The 19923-nt window shown below is 39.4% G+C and overlaps 1 protein-coding gene across 6 annotated transcripts in view; it reads left to right on the top strand.

The window, feature by feature from the left end:
• Positions 1-19923, top strand: part of MYLK4 (myosin light chain kinase family member 4) — a 97840-nt gene that overhangs the window by 65217 nt on the left and 12700 nt on the right. For all 6 annotated transcript variants that reach the window (XM_084873154.1, XM_084873157.1, XM_084873155.1 and 3 more), the window contains 7 exons: positions 5926-6004; positions 10006-10111; positions 13040-13133; positions 13206-13315; positions 14518-14659; positions 17514-17584; positions 19749-19877. In XM_084873154.1, coding sequence (XP_084729280.1) covers positions 5926-6004; positions 10006-10111; positions 13040-13133; positions 13206-13315; positions 14518-14659; positions 17514-17584; positions 19749-19877 — 731 coding nt within the window. The remainder of the gene's footprint in view (positions 1-5925; positions 6005-10005; positions 10112-13039; positions 13134-13205; positions 13316-14517; positions 14660-17513; positions 17585-19748; positions 19878-19923) is intronic.

Raw genomic sequence — 19923 nt, 5'->3', positions numbered from 1 at the left:
GAGAACATGTATTGTAAATATTTGTAGTTCTGCTCCACAGCCTGTCCCCTGATGGTGGCAGGCAGACATTAGGATCCTGTCACTCCCATAACTCTCAGCTCGCACACACCTCCTCAGAACAGAACCTGTAGCCTGAATGGTCTAGGTTATAACAGGAGGCTATCGGGACAAGAAAACCCAAACATGTATTTAAATGAAGAAACGTTTGTAGTCAGTTAGAAATAACCTGATAGAGTCCATTTGACCAGAACTGCTTTCCCAGTGTTTTTTGTTTGTTTGTTTGTTTGTCTGTTTGTTTTGGTTTTGCTAGGGGAGGCTTTGTTCATGGTACTGTTCAATACTTCTTATAATCAAATAAAAGTAAAATTATCCATGTGTCTGCACTTGGCAGATTGTCAAATTAGGCTCTTCTGAACCAATACCTTCAGTTTCAGGCCCTTCCTTGATGTGCTGTCTCCTTAAGGAATCCCATTTTCCTGGTACATGAATGAACTGTCTGGGTCAGTAATTGGCAAACTGTGGCTCTCAAGCCATATTCAAACTGTGGATCTTTGGCCCCTTGAGTGTGGCTCTTCCACAAAATACCACGGCCTGAACGAGTCTATTTTGAAGAAGTGGTGTTAGAAGAAGTTTAAGTTTAAAAAATTTGGCTCTCAAAAGAAATTTCAGGCCAATTGGCTTGGAGATCAACGCTTCCCAGTGATACCAACAACAAGCAAGGCTTAACAACAAGACTGCACACACAGCCCACAAAGGGCTACACCAAGACTGTCCACCTCAGGTAACTGGGAGGCTGAATCACTGAAACATATAGGACACCTTAGCACACAAAGCCACCCTACCAACTAAGGGAAGCTGTGAAAATGCCAAGACAAGGAAATAGAGCACAAACAAAAGAAATTGAGGAAAAGAAGAGACTGGATATAGAGTTCAAAACCACGCTTATAAGGTTTTTCAAGAATTTCCTAGAAAAGGTCGACAAGATCTATGAGGAGATGAAAAGGGATCAACAAGAACTAATAAGGGATCAACAAGAACTAATAAGGGATCAACAAGAAATAAAGAATATATTGTCTGAAGTAAAAAATATTATACAGAGTCCTAAAAACAGAATGGGAGATTGCAAGAATCAAGTCAAAGATTTGGAACATAAAGAGCCAGAAGACACTCCTCCGCAGAAGCAAGAAGGCAAGAGAATCCAGAAAGTGGAAGATAATGTAAGAAACCTCTGGGACAACTTCAAGCGAACCAACATCAGAATTAGGGGGGTCCCAGAAGATGAGAGAGAGCAAGATATCGAAAACATACTGAAAGAAATAGTGACAGAAAACTTCCCCCACCTGGTGAAGGAATTAGACTTACAAGTCCAGGAAGCATACAGAACTCCTAACAAAAGAAATCCAAAGAAGACCACACCAAGACACATCATAATTAAAATTCCAAGAGCAAAAGACTAAGAGAGAATATTAAAAGCAGCAAGAGCAAAGCAGGTAGTTACCTATAAAGGAGCACCCATACGATTGTCAGCTGATTTCTCAACAGAAACCATGCAGGCCAGACGGGAATGGCAAGAAATATTCAAGGTGATGAATAGCAAGAACCTACAGCCAAAACTAATCTACCCAGCAAAGCTATCACTCAGAATCGAAGGCCAGATAAAGAGCTTCACTAATAAAAAAAAGCTGAAGGAGTTCATCACCACCAAACCAGAATTATATGAATTGCTGAAGGGGGTTCTTTCGGAAGAGAAAGTAAATAAAGATAAAAACTATGAACAACAAATACGTAACTATCAACAAGTGAATCTAAAAACCAAGGGAATTAAAAAAAAAATCTGATGAACAATATTAACTGGTGAATATTATAGAATCAGAGAAAATATGTGATGAAGATTCAAATATGAAGGACAATATTCTAGAAATGCTCCAAACAGGTAAAATTTATTTCACAGACCCTGGGGATAAGAAACCTATTCAATATCCCCATGAAAATAAATTTTACATAATAATGTAAACAACTAATTAAATTGTATCTCTTAAGAAGCTATCTTTAAAAAAAAATTACCTAATGTGAATATTTCTTCAAATGGTAAGAATATTTCTGAATGACTTGATTCTTACATTTTAAGAGAACAATGATGAAAAAAAAGTAATAAAATGGAATGATCAAATTAAAAAAAAAAGAAAGAAAGAAAAAAGAAATTTCAATCGTTGTGCTGTTGATATTTGGTTCTGTTGACTAATGAGTTTGCCAACCACTGGTCTGGGTCATAGTGGGGGCATCCAAAGCTTTCATTTGCCTCCCAGGGTTATTTTCCTAAAATGGCTGTTTGATTATTCTCTGCTTTCAGCAGCTGGGGAGGGTCCACTTACTGAGGTCGGAGGTCAAGGTTAACCCTGTCCCTTTCTGGATTCAGCCAGGCGGTTCCTGTCCTGCCTCTTTCCAAGCCAGTCCCCACAGGCCAAAGCACAGCTTATGCTGCGTGAGAATTGCTTTCCTCAGAAAGGGACTGACACAGAATTGAGTGTGTCCTGAAGATTAAGAGACATAGGTTTTTATTTTATAAGTGAGCTCTAAAATTATCTTTCCTGCTCAGGCAAGGAAATGTAGTTTTAATATTTCTTATGAAAATTCCTCTTTGCATTGTTTTAGGCTCTATGCTTTCCTCTTCCCCATGAGAAGCCTAATCAAAGTTGAACAAACTCATTATAAAATGTTACAATTGTGTTCATACTTATAGACATTAGGCTGAAATAGCCAAGAGGTGATCATCTTGGCATCCTCATAAACAGTCACATGGAAAGACCTCTGCTCAGGGTAGGTAGTTACTTTAATCAAGTCCCATTCTGATGTCAAGAAAACATTTTCTGCAGCAACTAGAATCCCACAATGAAGAGATGTGGCTACAAAGAATGTGAGCGCTGGTGACGGTGACAGGGATGCATGTCTGATGGTGCCTGGGTAGCCCTGCTTTTCCAATGCAGCTTTTCTGTGATGCAGCTGCTGAAAGGTGCTCTCATAATGAGGGCACCACTTGGAAAGCACTTCTCCCCTTCTTGGGTTCAGCAAGCATTTCAGAACTCTGAGCCCCTGTGTGGAGCTGGTGGGGTAAAGGTGAAGAGAAGTTTTCAAACATTTCCTTCACACTCCCTAAAGCCGACCTGGAACACTCTGTCTACATATAGCCCACTGAGAATCCCAGTCTAAGGAACTGCATAGACTGCAAGGAGCAGAACTGTATTTCAAATACTTGGGCATTTGGGCCAAGTCACCTTTCCATGTCATTCTAAATTCACTGATTATTCAAATAGTAAGACATATGTAAGAGGAATGGGTCAATGGTTACAAAAGGAATCCATATGCAAATCTATTATATTTGTGATGACTGAGTGAATAATGAGTGAGTTTAGTGAACTGTGATCCTCCTGCTGGTCTGGGTTATCAGTGTGAACTTAACAGAGGAAACTGAGTCTGACGTGGTTTTTATCATTGAACAGAGGCTGGCAGAAACATCATGTTTAATGGCATCATCCTGTCCTCTGCAATCAGTAGAAAATAGGTTCAATTTTTGACAACTAACAAGATGGATCCACAGATGTGCTTCCTATTTTAGCGACTTCCACATCTAACTGGGAAACACAAAGTAAAAACTCTTCATATTGAAGTTGTTTTCCAGAGACAGAAAAGGAGAAATGCAGCCTGTTTTTGTGGATTCTTTTCAGTTGAAAGTTCCTCTAGATGTCAGTATTACATAGGGAAATGAAAGTATAATAGGCCGAGGCAATGGATAAAGACCTTACATTATTCAAATGGTAAAACACATGTGATATATAATTGGTGGAAAAACCAACCTCATTTGGAAGTTGGTTGCTTATATTCCTCAGGATTGAATGTCAGGTTCTCCTGTGACTCGAGTCAGGCTGCTGGACCCCAAGAATGCTAGCCCAGTTTGTGGACATTTGCCACGGACACAGTAGACAGCCTCAGAAGCGAACACTGATCTCTCATCACTCTGGTCTTACAAACAAATTCTAAATTTTACACATGAATGGATCAAAAGGAACTGAAACACAACGGTTGTCATTAGAGTCCACTTAGGCATTGGCCATCATGTGCCTGCCATCCAGAACAAACCCAGAAGCACAAGGCCTGTCCACCAGGAGTTTTCAATTTGAAAGAGAAGCATTTGAAGGCAAAGTTATAAAGTAGCTTAAGAGAAAATTTTTTTAAACTATCCATTTTTACTAATTTGGACATATTTTCAAAATTAGACTTAAATTCTCTCTCTCTTGCCTCTCTTCCATGTTAATTCTAATCATTTGACCAATTTTTCTTCACTCTACTAATTTGTTTTTATTTGTACCCTTCTCTCTTAATCTTCTTTTTTTTTTATCTCCAGTAGTGTTGGCTGTGTGGTGGATATTCAATAAATATTAACGGTATCTACCTTGACAATTTAGTAGTTGAGAACACAGATTGAGTAGATAACTGAGTTAGAACCCTGGTTATACCACTTCTGAACTATATGACCCTGGGGAATTACCTAACTTAATTATGCAATAGAGTTAATAGTATCTATCCCAAAGGTTTCTATGAGGACCAAGTAAATAATTTAATAAGTGTAAAAAAGCACATGTTATGCAGTCATTGCTTATATTAGTCACCACTAGCATCATTATTATCACTATGTTTCAATCTCTGGGGTAAACATCAGGAATTCAAAGATACACCAGTCTTTTTGCCCATTTGAGTCAAAAAGGAAAAAAAAAGTTTAATAAAATGCTGCAAGAGATACTAGACTTGGGGGCCTAGGGAGGGAGGGGGGTGCTGAGTGCTGTGCAAGCTGAAGGGCATTTTTTGTGCAAAGAAAGAAATATGCGTCTATCATCTCTACACTTTGACTTAAAAGAGAAACTTACAATTTAGGCTGAAATGTCTAATTTTGTTTTAGAATAGATTTACTAAGCACGTCTCTGTGTTTCAATGTCCCTGTCAGAAAGATGGAGGTGCTCGACCTATGGAGTTGCCCTTTGGGTTGTTTAAAAGCGCATTTGCAGTTTGTCTTGATGTCTGTGAACTGCACTTACATGGCGTTTCGTGCATTCAATTCACCCTGAGGCAAAGCTTGTTCTCTTCCCAAAGGAAAAAGACTGGTTCTTTGGATATCTGTACAACTTCATTAATTTATAATGTATAACTTTAGAATTTGGGATAATTTGGATGGATTGGTTTACCTTTTATGTGGTATTTAAAAAGGGTTTGCTAAGCTAATTCAGAGAAGCCAGGACTGTGAGAAGAATGTTTATCTGCTTAGGAAAAGGGCCATCTGTTCTAAGCAATGTAAAAGGTCCATTTATAAAAGCTTACTTTAGTCTTCTACTTTCTGGTTTACAAAACCAATCACATAGGACCTCTCATTTTTTATTTGATTGAAATATGAACCACATCAAGACAATATAAACAGAGGTCGAGGGTGACTTGAATATTATCAATATCCTTTAATCTGTTCACAAAAATTGGCCTTCTTCTATAAACAGTGCTAGAGTTTTACAGGATTTCTTTTAAAATAGGGAGTTCATTAGTCTTCTAACACTACAGTCTAGATAGAGTTTCATTAATTCAGACTGTTCTGCCCTCTAAATACTATTAATTTTTTTCCTGTGTTTTAATCACATAATATATGGTACTCAATCAGGTGATTTCACCCCCAGGTATATTTATCAATTTTTAAAGACATTTTGAATGTTGAAACTGGGAGGAAGGATACTATGAGCATGTGGTGTAGAAGCCAGAGATGCTGCTGAATGTCCTCCAATGCTCATGGCATTACCCACAATGAATTATTCAGCCCACATGTCAGTACTGCTGAGGCTGAGAAACCCTGATGTGATGTGTAATCTCAATTACTCAATTGTGTACCCACAGGCTAAGGAGAAGGTGTGGTCATATCCCAACCTGAAAGAAATGGCACCTGTCAAAGGCAAGAGGACATTGGTCCCCACAGGTAACAGCTTCAGAAGACCAGATATCTATGGATAAAGAAAGTTCTGTTATAAAAGTCAGGTTGCTGTTGTTCTTATTCAGAGGAAGTTACACATTCATAAAGCCACATGTAGGAGAAGTGCAATTGAATACCTTTATTTGATTGGCTTTGGGTACTAGCTACCAACTAGAAAATCTTGGGGAACCCAATGGTTACTCAGTTGGTCATGGTCACGTATACTTTTGCTTTTCAAAAACTCTTATCTGCTGATAAAGACAAAGCTGAATAGAGATGCCATTATAGGAAGACAAATTGATGCTGATCATACACATCCTCCATTAAAGTATTTGTGTCCTGTGGTGGCTTTTAGAAAGATCTTCTCAGAAGAGCCAGCCTTCCTCTGACAAAGAAAAGGTTAATAAACCCCACAAAGAAAATGCTGAGAAGTTTGTCCACATTTCATGCAAAAAGACCACAAGACAAGATAGAAGAGTTTGCTCTAAGCAAGTCCATAGAACCAAGAGAAAATACAGGTGGAAGAGACATTTTATACACAGAGAGATTGTGTCGACAAGCAAAGAACAGTGCTGGAGGTGATAAGCAAGCCCCTGTGAATAAAAGTGAATGTCTAGTGTTCAAAAGGGAGGAAAATGAAATTTATTATAAGAAAGAGACTAATGAAAGAGACCCTGAGAAAAAAAGGGGGATCATCTATTGCAAGTGAGACAGTGATGGACAAGTGTTCAAATAAAAAGCCAAGTGTTGACAAAACTAATAGTGATCAGTTCTGTGAAAGGTAGGGGTAAAAACATTATACATCTATTCTGATGTTCTTTGTAGATACATGTGCCATTGTAAATTATGGCCATAGCAAAAGGATAGCTGAAATAAGTTTAAAGCAATGGTTTAAAAACCAGTATTCACCTATGTAGATTTTTTTTTTTTTGCCACTTTTTTTGCCATTTATCTTTCTTCATGACTGTGATATGTTCATGCATTGTGTTATTTTCCAAGTCTCCTGCCAATGGAAAGACAAAATAATGATTAATAGCACTCACATCAATCAATATCTTTTAAAGTTCAAGTAAAATTTTCTTATTTTTAGCAATATAGAGCACATCCTTCCTAAGATTAAGAATTGAATAAAGATCAGATTTATTTGTAAGTTAAATCTAATTCTCAAAAAGTTTACCTAGTCATTTACATCTGAGAAGTTGCTATTTTCCTCCAAATATTATGAGGATTGAGTAATAAATAAGATTACTGAATCACTCTTCAACTGCAAAGTTTTGCAAATAAATGCAGGTCACTATGTAGCCAACTACAATTAATTATCCTATCCTATCTAACAAAAGATAATATACAAATTGACCATCACTCCAATACACAAGATGGTCGCCCCAGTGTGGTGAAAGATGGCTGCCCCCGTGTAGATACAAGATGGTCACCACAAGATGGCCTTCAGGGGAGGGCAGTTGTGGGCAATCAGGCCAGCAGGGGAGGGCAGTTAGGGGTGACCATGTCAGCAGAGGAGGGCAGTTGTGGGGGACCAAGCCTACAGGGGAGGGCAGTTAGGGGTAACCAGGCTGGCAGGGGAGGGCAGTTTAGGGGCAATGGGGCCAGCAAGGGAGCAGTTAGATGTTGATCGGGCTGGCAGGGAGTGGTTAGGGGGTGATCAGTCTGGCAGGCAGAAGTGGTTAGGGGCAATTAGGCACTAGGCAGGTGAGCAGTTGAGAGCCAGCAGTCCTGGATTGTGAGAGGGATGTCCAACTGCCCAGAAGGATCGGGCCTAAACAGGCAGTTGGACATCCCCTCAAGGGGTCCCAGATTGGAGAGAGTGCAGGCTGGGCTGAGGGACACCCCCCCGCCCATGCACGAATTTTGTGCACTAGGCCTCTAGTGTTATAATCACCCACAGAATCTATTTGGAACAAAAAGAATCCAAACATCTGTGGTCTTTTTTTTAAAAAATTGGTTTAAAATATAATTCTTATTTTATTTTAAACACTGTATTTGAAATCTAATCATGGAGAAGTCTAATTTTCCAAGAATTAAACATAAATAGTTATGTTTACTAAGAAAGTCCATTGCTGGGAAGGTGTGCTTCCTAAGATCTGGAACTGTTGCAAATAGAAATTGGGTCAATTTCTTCACCATAAAAGGCTTACTCTCATTGCTGTGAATGTCCACAAAGATTATTATTTATTTTATTATGCTTCAATTCAGTCATTTCTCTCTTTTATAAAAGAAGGAAGTGAAAAAATAAAGATCAAGTTAGTTACATATTCATGAAATGACTGATTTTGTAAAGGTTCAATGGAATAAGTTGGGGTCCCAATAATTGGGGAGGTTCTCTGGGATCCTAGTTGCCTAAATCTATCATCCTGGCACCCAGATACGATGGAGAAGCACATTGCTCCATTTTAACCCCCAAAACTGACATCACAGCCTATCTGTCACAAAGCTTAGGTCTCTTCACCAAAACACCACTCTGAGGAAGCTTTAGTTCTAAGAAATTTGACTACCTAAAAATTTCCTTCCCAAAACTTTGAGAGTTGCAGTTAAGTTTTATTTTCCAAATGTGTCAGCAGTGTAAAAGCCATTTCCACAGCACAAATCCTCAAAAAATCTAGGACCTGTTTTTCAGAGTGCTGAGCAGACAGAGCACAGTGGCAGTAGTAAGCAGAGAGTGGTGGAGGAGCACGTCAGCGAAGAGGACAACAAAAAGAGCAGAGTAGATGTAGTGGGTCAGGTGAAGGATACACACTGAGAAGGACACAGGAAATGAGACCAGTCCAGGGGAACTTGGAGTCCCCTGGATTTAAGACCTCCACATAGCAAGATCTGGTGACTCCACTCAGTATGAAACGGCTTTTGTTTCAACCTCTAAACTTTCTTAAACCTTTTTAGCAAGCATTTCCGAATAAATTTAATTTAGCCCAACATCCTGAAGGAGACATTAGGCTGTGTTGATGCCATTTATGTTTGTAACTCTATCACTTTTTCTAGTCTGAAGAGAAGAATGCCATTGAGATAATTTTTCATGACTTTTTCTGCATATTTATGGTGTGAGAGATAAATGTCCATTTCAAATCAAAGTCCCAGACTTATATTATCTCAATTAAAATATTAATACTTGGAAAAGTGCCTAACACAAGATAAATACTTAAGAATTATTTGTTGAGACATGTAAATATTTGAAAGCAAAGTTATTATCTATTTACCTCTTTTGTATATTTTGTATGCATGTAAGCATGTAAGTGCAGTAGATAAATAAATGAGGAAATGAATAGGTTTGTAGCAAGAAAGCTTTAACAGCAGCAATCATGGAAAAGTGAAAAGAATATTGGGAAAATATAATTTTGTATTTCAGAATCAATCCTGAGGTGGACTAGAGTTTAAACCCTTAGGCTAGAAGTTAGAAAGCAGGAGAAATTTGAGAGCTGTGGAATATATACTTAGCCAGTTTTACTGGGCATTTTATTTCCAGCCAGAAAAAACTCATATTTGTGCCTTAAGTATCTTAAGTAAAGGCTAAAATATTTTGGAAAGTAATATGTAATAATCTCAAATATTTTAATGATATGAAGAAACTTTTCACTTTTTCCCCTCCCTGCTATAATTAAAATAAATTTGTGGTACTAAAAAAAAAAAATGGAACAAACAATATCTCATGTTTGAACTTAAATGACCATAGGCTTGGAAGTCTAACCTATTTGGACTGTCTTGGGATTGGAGATTTACAACTATGTTCATATTTCTAAAAGTTGTCCTGAAGATGGTTTGAACCAGAGGTTAGTGGTCCTGACATTCTTTCTCAAAGATGTCAGGTGTCACCTTCATGAATCACAGATCATAATATGAAATGAAAAGTTGTACTCCCTGGGTCATTAGGAATAAAACAGATGGCCTGCTGTATTTTATTATTAAATGAGCAAAATTTCACTCTGAGGCCCAATGCTTGGTGCTATAAAGAGTCTGACTGCTTAACAGATGGCCCTCCTTTCCCTCTCACCTTCTAGATGACGGCCCGGCTCCTCCCGCACCCTTTCATCACCGGATTGTAACAGCCAAACAGACAGCAGTCAATAGTCTCTATACTGTGAGCAGAACAGAAATTTTAGGAGGGTAAGTCATGCTCTATCTTAACACACTTTCGACAAAAAAGAGAACTTTCAAAGATCCGGAGGGTTTCTAAATATTTGCCAGTCTTGACCTGAGAATCAGAAATGTCATCAACAAACATTTTAAGAGATTTTAAGCATCACGGATGCCAGAAATTGATGTGGGGATTAAATTCCACATCAATTATCCACTTTGCTTCCCATATTGCATTGTCTGAGAGGAGAGAGAGCCACTGTGAGTCACCAGAAGATTGAGAAGCTGTCCAAAGTGTGAAAACTGAGAAACAAATGGTGAAAATGAGTGAACACTGTATTTCTTAACAATGTGTGTTAAATCGTTTTGATGCTTGCTGTTGCTCTTCCATTTATGCTTGCTGTTGGTTTTCCACTCTTCTCCATTTCAATCAATTACTTTCTTCACTGAATAACTTGTTGGAAGGACATCTAAATGCACAGTCTTTCCCTGAAGAAGGTAGAGTGGAGTCCATCAGGGACCCGAGGTCATTATTCTTTCCTTCCTCTTCTACTTCAGTCACAATCCCCTATGGTATCTTGTTATTTAAAGCCTAAATTCTAAAATTTAATATCATTAACATATCTATATAAAATAGGAAAAGGAAAACAGAAAATGTGTGCAAATACATACAAAATTTACTTAACAGCACACTGGAAAATAACTATAGCTACTGTAATTTATGTTTCTGTGACTGGCCATTGGAGGTATTGTTGACATTTGTAAAGCCGCTTCTTTCTCTTCCCATTCTGTTTTTTTTTTTTCCCCTCTACTACACGAAACCACCTGAACTTTCCTCCTCAGCAACCTGATCCTGGAGAACTCCCCTCGGGACTGTGAGGATGGGCTGAGGGAGGAGCAGGGGTTCTGAAACACGAGTAGGTGTTTTGGAGCCTGCAGCAGCTTGCCTGGGTCTTTAGCAGCAAGCTAGCAACTGCTTCTCTAAAGGAGAGGAGTTATTGGGCAGAAGAGGCTTTGAAACAATCCCCAGGGCCATGTTTCTGGTGAAGGCTGTCAATGGCTCCTTGATAAGTTCATTGGATCTTCTTGGTTTCTGCAATCTACACCAGCTGCTGGTCACCTACTGTCTGGGCTTCACTCAAAACTGGCTGTCAGATCTCACTTGGCAAATAAGTTAGAGGACCACAGTCAGTTGTATATTGTTGTCTCAAAGTGCAGAGATAATCAATGGCTGTATCTCCTTTTTGGTAATTAAAGGTTCCAGATGCAGATATTTATTTATTTTTCACCTTTAGTAGAGGATCACTGAATCCCACCCCCACCCACTATGCTGGTGGTGGCAGGCCCCTGAATTTTCCTGGGGTTTATCTCCAAATATAAGAGTATTTATAATTACAATTTAGCATATTCAGCTAGCATGAGTTTATCAGTGTGGTGGGCCAGCAGGAGTACTTGAAGGCAGCCTCACCATTCAAGGCACTTGCAGAGTAAATCATGTGAAAGTTGAAGTAGTTCTGAGGTTAAAAGTGATGTGGCACATCAGCTAAGCCAGGCAGTCCTGGGGGCTTTTGTTAATCTAGGGAAGGAGAAATTTTTTTTTTTTTAATAATCAGCAGCCACTTAGAATTCAAGTTATCACTTCGCTGTTTATGGACCCCTAAGCTTCTGCCAGGGTTGTGTAGCTGAGTTGCATGAGGTGTGGTGGTAGTCATCACCCTCCCTCTTTTGGTTGTTGCCAAGACTCTCACCTCTGCAGGCCTCTAAGAGTGCAGTGACGTTAGGCTCCCGATGCTGTAAGGCACATGTGTCAAACACAAGGCCCGCGGGCCAAATCCAGCCCACCAGGCCTTGCAATGTGGCCTGCACCGCGCTGTCATCATTGCACTCCGCTGTCAGTTTATGACATTGTCAGTTTATGACTGTTCAGTAAACCATTCGGCCCGCAATTTAGACTGGATTTTAGATTTTGGCCCCTTCTCTGATTGAGTTCGACACCCCTACTAAGGGAAGCTTCCTTGTGGCCCTGCTGTGAGAGCCATCATTGCAGAGGCAGGCACTGGGGTTCTGTCTGTTTTACTAAATCAGGAATCACAGCAAACAAGTCAGACTAGAAAATTATTCATGAGGGTACATTGCTGTCTGTTATTACCTTTGTAAGAAGCTGTCTTACAAAGTATATATATTTATATCCAAGCTAAAGTGTCAAAAAGCTCAGAGATGCTGCTCTGGCTGGCATGGCTCAGTGGTTGAGCATCAACCTATGAACCAGGAGATCACGGTTTGATTGCTGATCAGGGCACATGCCTAGGTTGTGTGCTTGATCATCCCCAGTAGGGGGCATGCAGGAAGCAATCAATCAATGATTCTCTCTCATCATTGATGTTTCTATCTCTCTCCCTCTCTCTTCCTCTATAAAATAACTGAAAAATATATTTTAAAAAAGCTCAGAAACAAGTATGTATATGTATATGTGTTTATATGTAATATTGTTATTACTTCTTTTTTATTTATATGCATTTCCAAAAACAACAACAGTGATGTGCCTGTTCATAACTTGTATTGTTCACATTCTTACAAAGCCTAGCTTATTATATTTCTATGAATTCAGAACAATTCTAATTTCTCTATAACAGAGGTTCTCAAATTTTAGGGTGCGTATGAATTACCCATGAAATGTGAAATGCAGATCCTGGGGCCTCATCTCAAATTCCTGTCTCAGTAGGTCTGGGGTAGAGCTGTGAAACATATTTCTACCCCCAGAAGATTCTGATCCAGTGACCCACAAACCACCCCTTGACACTGTTGTAGAAGTTTGTTGGCTACTAAAGATGCACTAACAGGTTTGCTCATTCAACTCAAAAGGAGAAATGCTTGGGGCAACTGCCTCATCTTGTTGGCAGTGACAAAAGCCAGGTTCTGGTGGGGACAGAGCCTCAACCTTGTCCTCTTCTTTGGCAGGGGGCGCTTTGGCCAGGTTCACAAGTGTGAAGAGAAAGCAACAGGTTTAAAGCTGGCGGCCAAGATAATCAAGACTAGAGGCCTGAAGGATAAGGTAAAGGCTGTGCCATGTGGGTGTTTCCTTACTGTTATCCTCACTTCACTGAGAGCCTGTCCTTCTTCTCAGGATGAAGTGAAGAATGAGATCACTGTCATGAACCAGCTGGATCATGTGAACCTCATTCAGCTCTACGATGCCTTCGAGTCTAAGAATGACATCGTCCTGGTCATGGAGTAGTATGTGTTCCCTTCTGCTTCCTCTTCCATTCCCCTGGAAAGCTGTGCACCCTGTGGAGAGAGACCCGCAACACCTGTGACCATGGTGCTCTGTCCTATTGCTGAAGTTTCCAGATCTATGCTTGGTGCTTAGTGTACCACTAGTTCTGATAATCTCATCGGTTTCAGAAAGGACATTAATTGGAAATAGCTATTTCCATATATGATTTAATTAATAAGAAGTAGAAAAGCAACATAGATCTAACTTTATATGCAAGCTATACTGTAAAAAATCCAGCTTAAATATTATTCTGGTTGACCTGGAGAATAGTGATGTTTGAACTACACTTTACTGTCCATGTAAAACACTTAATAATTAGGGCTAATAAACTTCCATTTAAAATCAGCTTTCTAAAACTTAGTGTTTAGTTAGAAAGTGAATCGGTATTGTTCATGAATCATTCTTCACTTCATTTTCTCCTCATTTGAAATTTTCTTTATCATTGTTTAATAAGAAATTTTGAATACTAAATATTTATCATCAGCCACATAAAAGCACTTTATCACTGAAATTAATCTGAGGAGACCCTATCATACCCTCAGTTGGTGTTTATAATTTCACTCCCTGCCTTCTTTGAGGCCTCTTTATTTTCCATGTTTGTTAGAAAATGGTAGATGTAGACTTATTCCAGAGTGGCAGCCACTGCATGAAAGGGACTTTGCAACTTTGTTTTTCTTTTTTTTTTTTTTTAAACTGAGGTGGGGAAAATCATCCCATCTCCTTTATTTTATTTATTTATTTATTTTTAATATATTTTATTGATTTTGTACAGAGAGGAAGGGAGAGAGATAGAAAGCTAGAAACATCGATGAGAGAGAGTCATCGATCAGCTGCCTCCTGCACACCCCCTACTGGGGATATGCCCGCAACCAAGGTACATGCCCTTGACCGGAATCGAACCCGGGTCCCTTCAGTCCCCAAGCCGACGCTCTATCCACTGAGCCAAACCGGTCTCGGTGGGACTTTGCAACTTTGTAAAACAGGTAAGACAAAGTCCTTCAACCTAAGAGTCATCTAACTGAGATAGCAAAGAAGGCAAAGAAAGAACTGTGTGTGCACCTTTATTGAAAGAGCTATAGGAGTGTATGCACCAACCTGCTGCAAGAAAAACATGTTCATGAAGGAATTAAGACTCAGGACTTCCTTCCTCTCCCTTCTGCAGTGTGGACGGAGGGGAGCTGTTTGATAGGATCATTGACAACAACTACAATCTGACTGAGTTGGACACCATCCTGTTCATCAAGCAGATATGTGAGGGAATACGACACATGCATCAGATGTACATTCTTCATCTGGACCTGAAGGTAGAACATGTTTTGTATCCTGACCTTTCCTCTTGTGTGAATCAGAGGGCCCCGTCAGACACTATATACCAGCTTGGGACTCTGAGACTGTCACTAAGTATATATTAAGTAATTAATAAAAATTCAGATTCTTAACCTTACCTTTCCATTTCCAACTTCTGTCACCCACTAATATTTGCATTCTCATTCTTTAGAGACTACTATTTAGATTCTTGCAACTTATCTGTGTTAAAGAAATCCACATGGAGATCATTTTCTTAAAAGTTTAGAATTAAAACCACCACCATCATCACCAACATGGTGCCCTTGTTGTGTTCCTGACATTATGTGCTAAGTAGGTGGGAGGATTTTATTAGGTCAACATACCCTTGTAGTAGCCAAGTCTTTCAGCTCTACAAGAGTCTCTAGCATTCTTTTGAAATTCACTCAGGCAGCTCTTGACTTTAGGGCTTTGTTTTTTGACGGGCATGCTAGGGCACTGAAAGAGAAGCCAATGGCAGGATGGTATACGGGCAGCCAGAAGAATAGTGAGAAAATGCTGAAAATGGTGGAAAGTTTCTGTAAGCAGTGGGAATCTAAGATACCTCCCTTACTTCTCTTATTCAATGACCCCTCCATTTTTGTTTTTGTTTTCTTAATATGTTTTTACTGATTTCAGAGAGAGGAAGCAAAAAGGAGAGAGAGAGAGAAATATCAATGATGAGAGAGAATCATTGATCGGCTGCCTCCTGCATGTGGCCTGACTGGGAATCTCCTGGTTCATAGATTGATGCTCAACCATTGAGCAACACTGTCCAGACAATGAACTTTCCCTTTTGATTTCTCTCCCATTATGAAGTCCCTAGGTTGTAACTAGTTACAACCAATGAAAGACCCAGGGCCAATAATTGGCCAGCTCTAATATTCCAACTGAACATCATGAAATGTATCTTCTGTGAGGCACATTTTTCTCATTGCCCTGTTTACACAGCTTAGCAGTGAGATAAAGTATTCTATATAACATGCCATTTATGGTAAGTCACCAGGCATGTTGAAGTAAATACACTTAAGTTGCTTAAATAGTTTCCCATGGGCCTCTCTCCTATAACTTGTCTTCCCTCGGTGTTTTGATTTATGTGCTCTACCTCTCCCATTCACAGGGCAGAAGTAAGTGGCATATAAAAATGGGAAAGTCAAAGGTTAAAAATCATTAACAAAGCCCTCAGTTATGAGCTGAGTTTGAGAATGTGTATTTTCACGGAGCATTTCATTGAGTAGGATATTCTGCAGATATCCATAAAGGGATTTGATTGGCAACTGGAACTAGAACCCGACGTATCATAAGCGGCTTCATATGTGGCTCCATAATGTTGACTGAGGACTTGCAGTGAATAATTTAGTCTACGACTTGTACGTAAAGATATAATAAAGGCAGCAGCTGGACAGGCCATTAAAGACCAGTCATCCGTTCAAAAAGCTCCTTGGAAGGAAAAAGGCCAAAAATATTGAGAGCTTATCATGTGTAGAAGAGTTTGGAGGTGACTTAAAAATGCTCTCCTTTATATTTTTATAAATCTGTTTTACAAATATTAGTTAATGAATATGCTTTAATTCTATAATTAGAAAAAAATAACTTTTGAACTGACGTTGAAACTGCTTCTTTACATTCTGCAACAATTTTGTGTGTGGTGTCATAGTAGGCTGACAACTAGATAGCTTTATACATGATTGATCAGTTATTTAAGCATAAAACCAAATGTTCTTATATGGCACCCACTTCTCGAAAGTTTTTTTCTCAGAAACATCTGTTTTAGAGATATGTTAGAAAAGATCTTCCAAAGACATTGTTATTGGAATGTCTATGGACTATGTTATTTTATAAAGTGTTTTCTGAGTTTCTGATCTCATCTGAATCTCCTCTCCACCAAGACAGAATTCCTCCTAAAGGATTGGACATGGGATCTTAAGTATTCAATTATTCAGCTCATGCTCCCCTCCTCCCACCCCCAGCAATAAGGGAAGAGTTGGGATGGATTAGAACTTGAGAATCCAGGCAATTTGTTGAAAAATTTCTCTTTTATGGATAACCTTAACTTTAAATTAGATCTCTCATATTTCTCTGACCTAAGCTTTTCTGTCCTAACATGTGTAAGACATTCTGTAAACCATTACAGTGCTACTATCTATGTTTCTCCCTCTTCACCCTAAGACTGTTGGATTAGCAGGGCTAAGTGTTCCCAGAATCAAACTCCAAGGGAACACTTAGTCAAAGGTGTTAGGCATTGAGACCCAACTCAGCAAAACGTTGGAATTACAGAGAATGAAGAATGAAATGGGGGAAGCCTTCCTTTGACACATGACTTTCTCATAGACCAAAGCATAAAGGAAAATCTGGAGGTTGGAGGATTCATATTCTATTGCATATTCAGGGGGGTTGTTTAAATGAATCAGGCCATTTCTCTTAGAATTCATAAATCCTTGGGTAAAATATTCCTCCAAGAAGGGAAATTCATACTTCATAATTTTAGGGGGGGCAGATGTCAGGTCTGAGACAGCCCCCATAGTACATTTGGAAAGTACTGAAGCAGTCCCCTTTTTCCTTCCCTCATGGAGGCCTCCTGCCTGACCTCACACATCATGGTAAACTGCAGGAGCAGGGGGGAGAACAGGCGGGGTAATGCAAGTTTGGCATGGCACCCAAAACCTCGTCTACCACATAATTAAAGGAGAAAATACCCACACAGACAAGCCAGCCCCAAAGTGAAAGGCCTGCTATGTTTTTCCTGAGCATCGTTGTATTTTTAGTCGTGGTTCAAGGACAATTTGAGTGAATGATGGTTGTTTTCATTGCTAATGTGTCTCTTTCTCCTGGCAGCCTGAGAATATCCTGTGTGTGAATCGGGATACTAAACAAATAAAAATTATTGATTTTGGATTGGCCAGAAGGTACGTCTATTTGAACATAGGTGTATGAATGGAGTTAGGGAGCACGATGAGTGCTCTTTCTTTGTAAAGACAAATCTGATAGATACATCCCTTAGCTTCATACCCTTATTTAAATTTACCTTAACAAAAATTATGTTTCAGTTTTACCTTGCTGACTTTGGGATTTGAATGTTTAGAACTTTCTACAGTGCATGCAAGAAAAAGATAAACAATTAAAACCCAATACAGGCAGTCCTCGGGTTAAGTCGGACATGACGTACATTGTTTTGTGGTTACATCGCCATCTCCCATTTATTTATGTAAAAGAAAAGTTCCATCATTTCGACATATGTACACATGTGCTTTATGTTTTTATTATTTACTTACCACAAGTAAAGGTCATAAATTGACCTGGAGCCTTTCCATTGTCCCTTTCCTTTTTTAAAAAAATATATATATATATATATATATATATATATATATATTATTGATTTTTTATAGAGAGGAAGGGAGAGGGACAGAGAGTTAGAAACATCGATGAGAGAGAAACATCGAGCAGCTGCCTCTTGAACACCCCCTACTGGGGATGTGCCCACAACCCAGGTACATGCCCTTGACAGGAATCGAACGTGGGACCTTTCAGTCCACAGGCTTATGCTCTATCCACTGAGCCAAACCGGTTTCGGCTTGTTACCTTTCTTTTAAGTTTTATTTTACTGTTTCACTTCATTACTGCTGTGCATGTGCTCCATGCAGCGATGTAGATGCTTATGGAGGTGGGATCCGACTTACAGTGAAACTCGCATTACATCGCACCATAGGAACATCTCCGATGTAACCTGAGGACCTCCTGTACAGTGAAGTTATTAAATTTAAAAACATTAATTCAGAATTTGTAAGAGTTTGTCTTTTATATTTGTTCCATCTGTAATGAGATTTACTTTTAAAAAATATTTGTAGTATAAACAAGATAGCAAGGTTCTGGAACATCTAAGGTTCTGAAGGGAACAAAGAATTTACATGCACTTCAACACATTAACAAAGAAATAAAATAGATGTTGTAAATTATTGCAATTAATGTATTCTATATAATAAAACCCTAATATGTTAAGTGTCCGATCATCTAATCATCTGTTCAACCAATAAAAGTGTAATATGCTAAAGATATGCTAAGGCCACTCAACTGCTCACTATGATATGCACTGACCACCAAGGGGCTTCGACCAGTAGATTAGTTTGCTGCTGGGGTCTGGCCAATCAGGACTGAGTGAGATGGGCTGTACGTGCCCTGGAGCCTTTCCATTGTCCCTTCCTGGCCCTGTTTGTGCACTGGTGGGGTCCCTTGGCCTCGCCTGTGTCCTCTTGCAATTCAGGACCCCTCAGGGGATGTCTGAGAGCCAGCTTCAGCCTGATCCTGCAGGCCAGGCTGAGGGACCCCACTGGTGCATGAATTTGTGAACCTGGCTTCTAATTAATTAATAAGGGTTTATTGAATCCATCTACATGTCAAGAATCACATAAGTTTTTATTTGGTCACTAGACGCCTGGTGCACAAATTTGTGCATGGGTGGCATCTGGCCAGCCAGGCCCCAATGGAGGCCAATCAAGGCCGGGCCCACCACAGGAGGTTGGCCATCCCTGCCCCCAATCGGAAGGGGGCTGATCAGGGATGGAGCTGGCTGGGAGAGGGGCCACAGGAGGTTGGGGAAGCCAATTGGGTGCCCCAGTTGGGCTGGTTGGCTGCTGCAGTGCACATCATAGCAACCAGTCATTCAGTCATTCTGGCGCTCCTGTTGGGGTATATATATATATATATATATATATATATATACCCCATAGTCAACTACTTTCTAGGCTCTGTTGAATGCTGTGGGTGAAAAAAGTAAATTCCTTCCCTGATATATATATATATTTTCTATAATTCAGGTGTTCTAATTATTCTAGTAGCTTTTCTCATAACTGTTTTAGATTATTAGATTATTAAAGTTTTATTGTATGAATTATGACTTAAAGCTCTTAGAACTTCTTCACAAGTTTTTGACACTTTAAAGTGATTTCCTTTAAAATCTGTTTATTCTAAATTTGTTGTGTGGCTGAAGTAATTTTGTTTATAGACTGTGTGTTTTCAATTTCCATGATCTTTGATTGCCACTCACCATCTCTCCACTTGTCTTCTAAATTTCAGATACAAACCCAGAGATAAGCTGAAGGTGAACTTTGGAACCCCAGAGTTTCTTGCCCCTGAAGTCGTGAACTATGATTTTGTTTCCTTTCCCACTGACATGTGGAGTGTGGGGGTCATTGCCTATATGCTGTAAGCAGACCACTAATCTCCCTGACACTTATTCTCAATCATTATG

The sequence above is a fragment of the Pipistrellus hanaki genome, assembly GCF_964339955.1.
Source record: "Pipistrellus hanaki genome assembly, chromosome: 2".
In the NCBI taxonomy this organism is placed as follows: domain Eukaryota; kingdom Metazoa; phylum Chordata; class Mammalia; order Chiroptera; family Vespertilionidae; genus Pipistrellus; species Pipistrellus hanaki.
The sequence above is the reverse complement of the archived record's forward strand: the minus strand, read 5'-3'. Positions and strand labels throughout refer to the sequence as shown.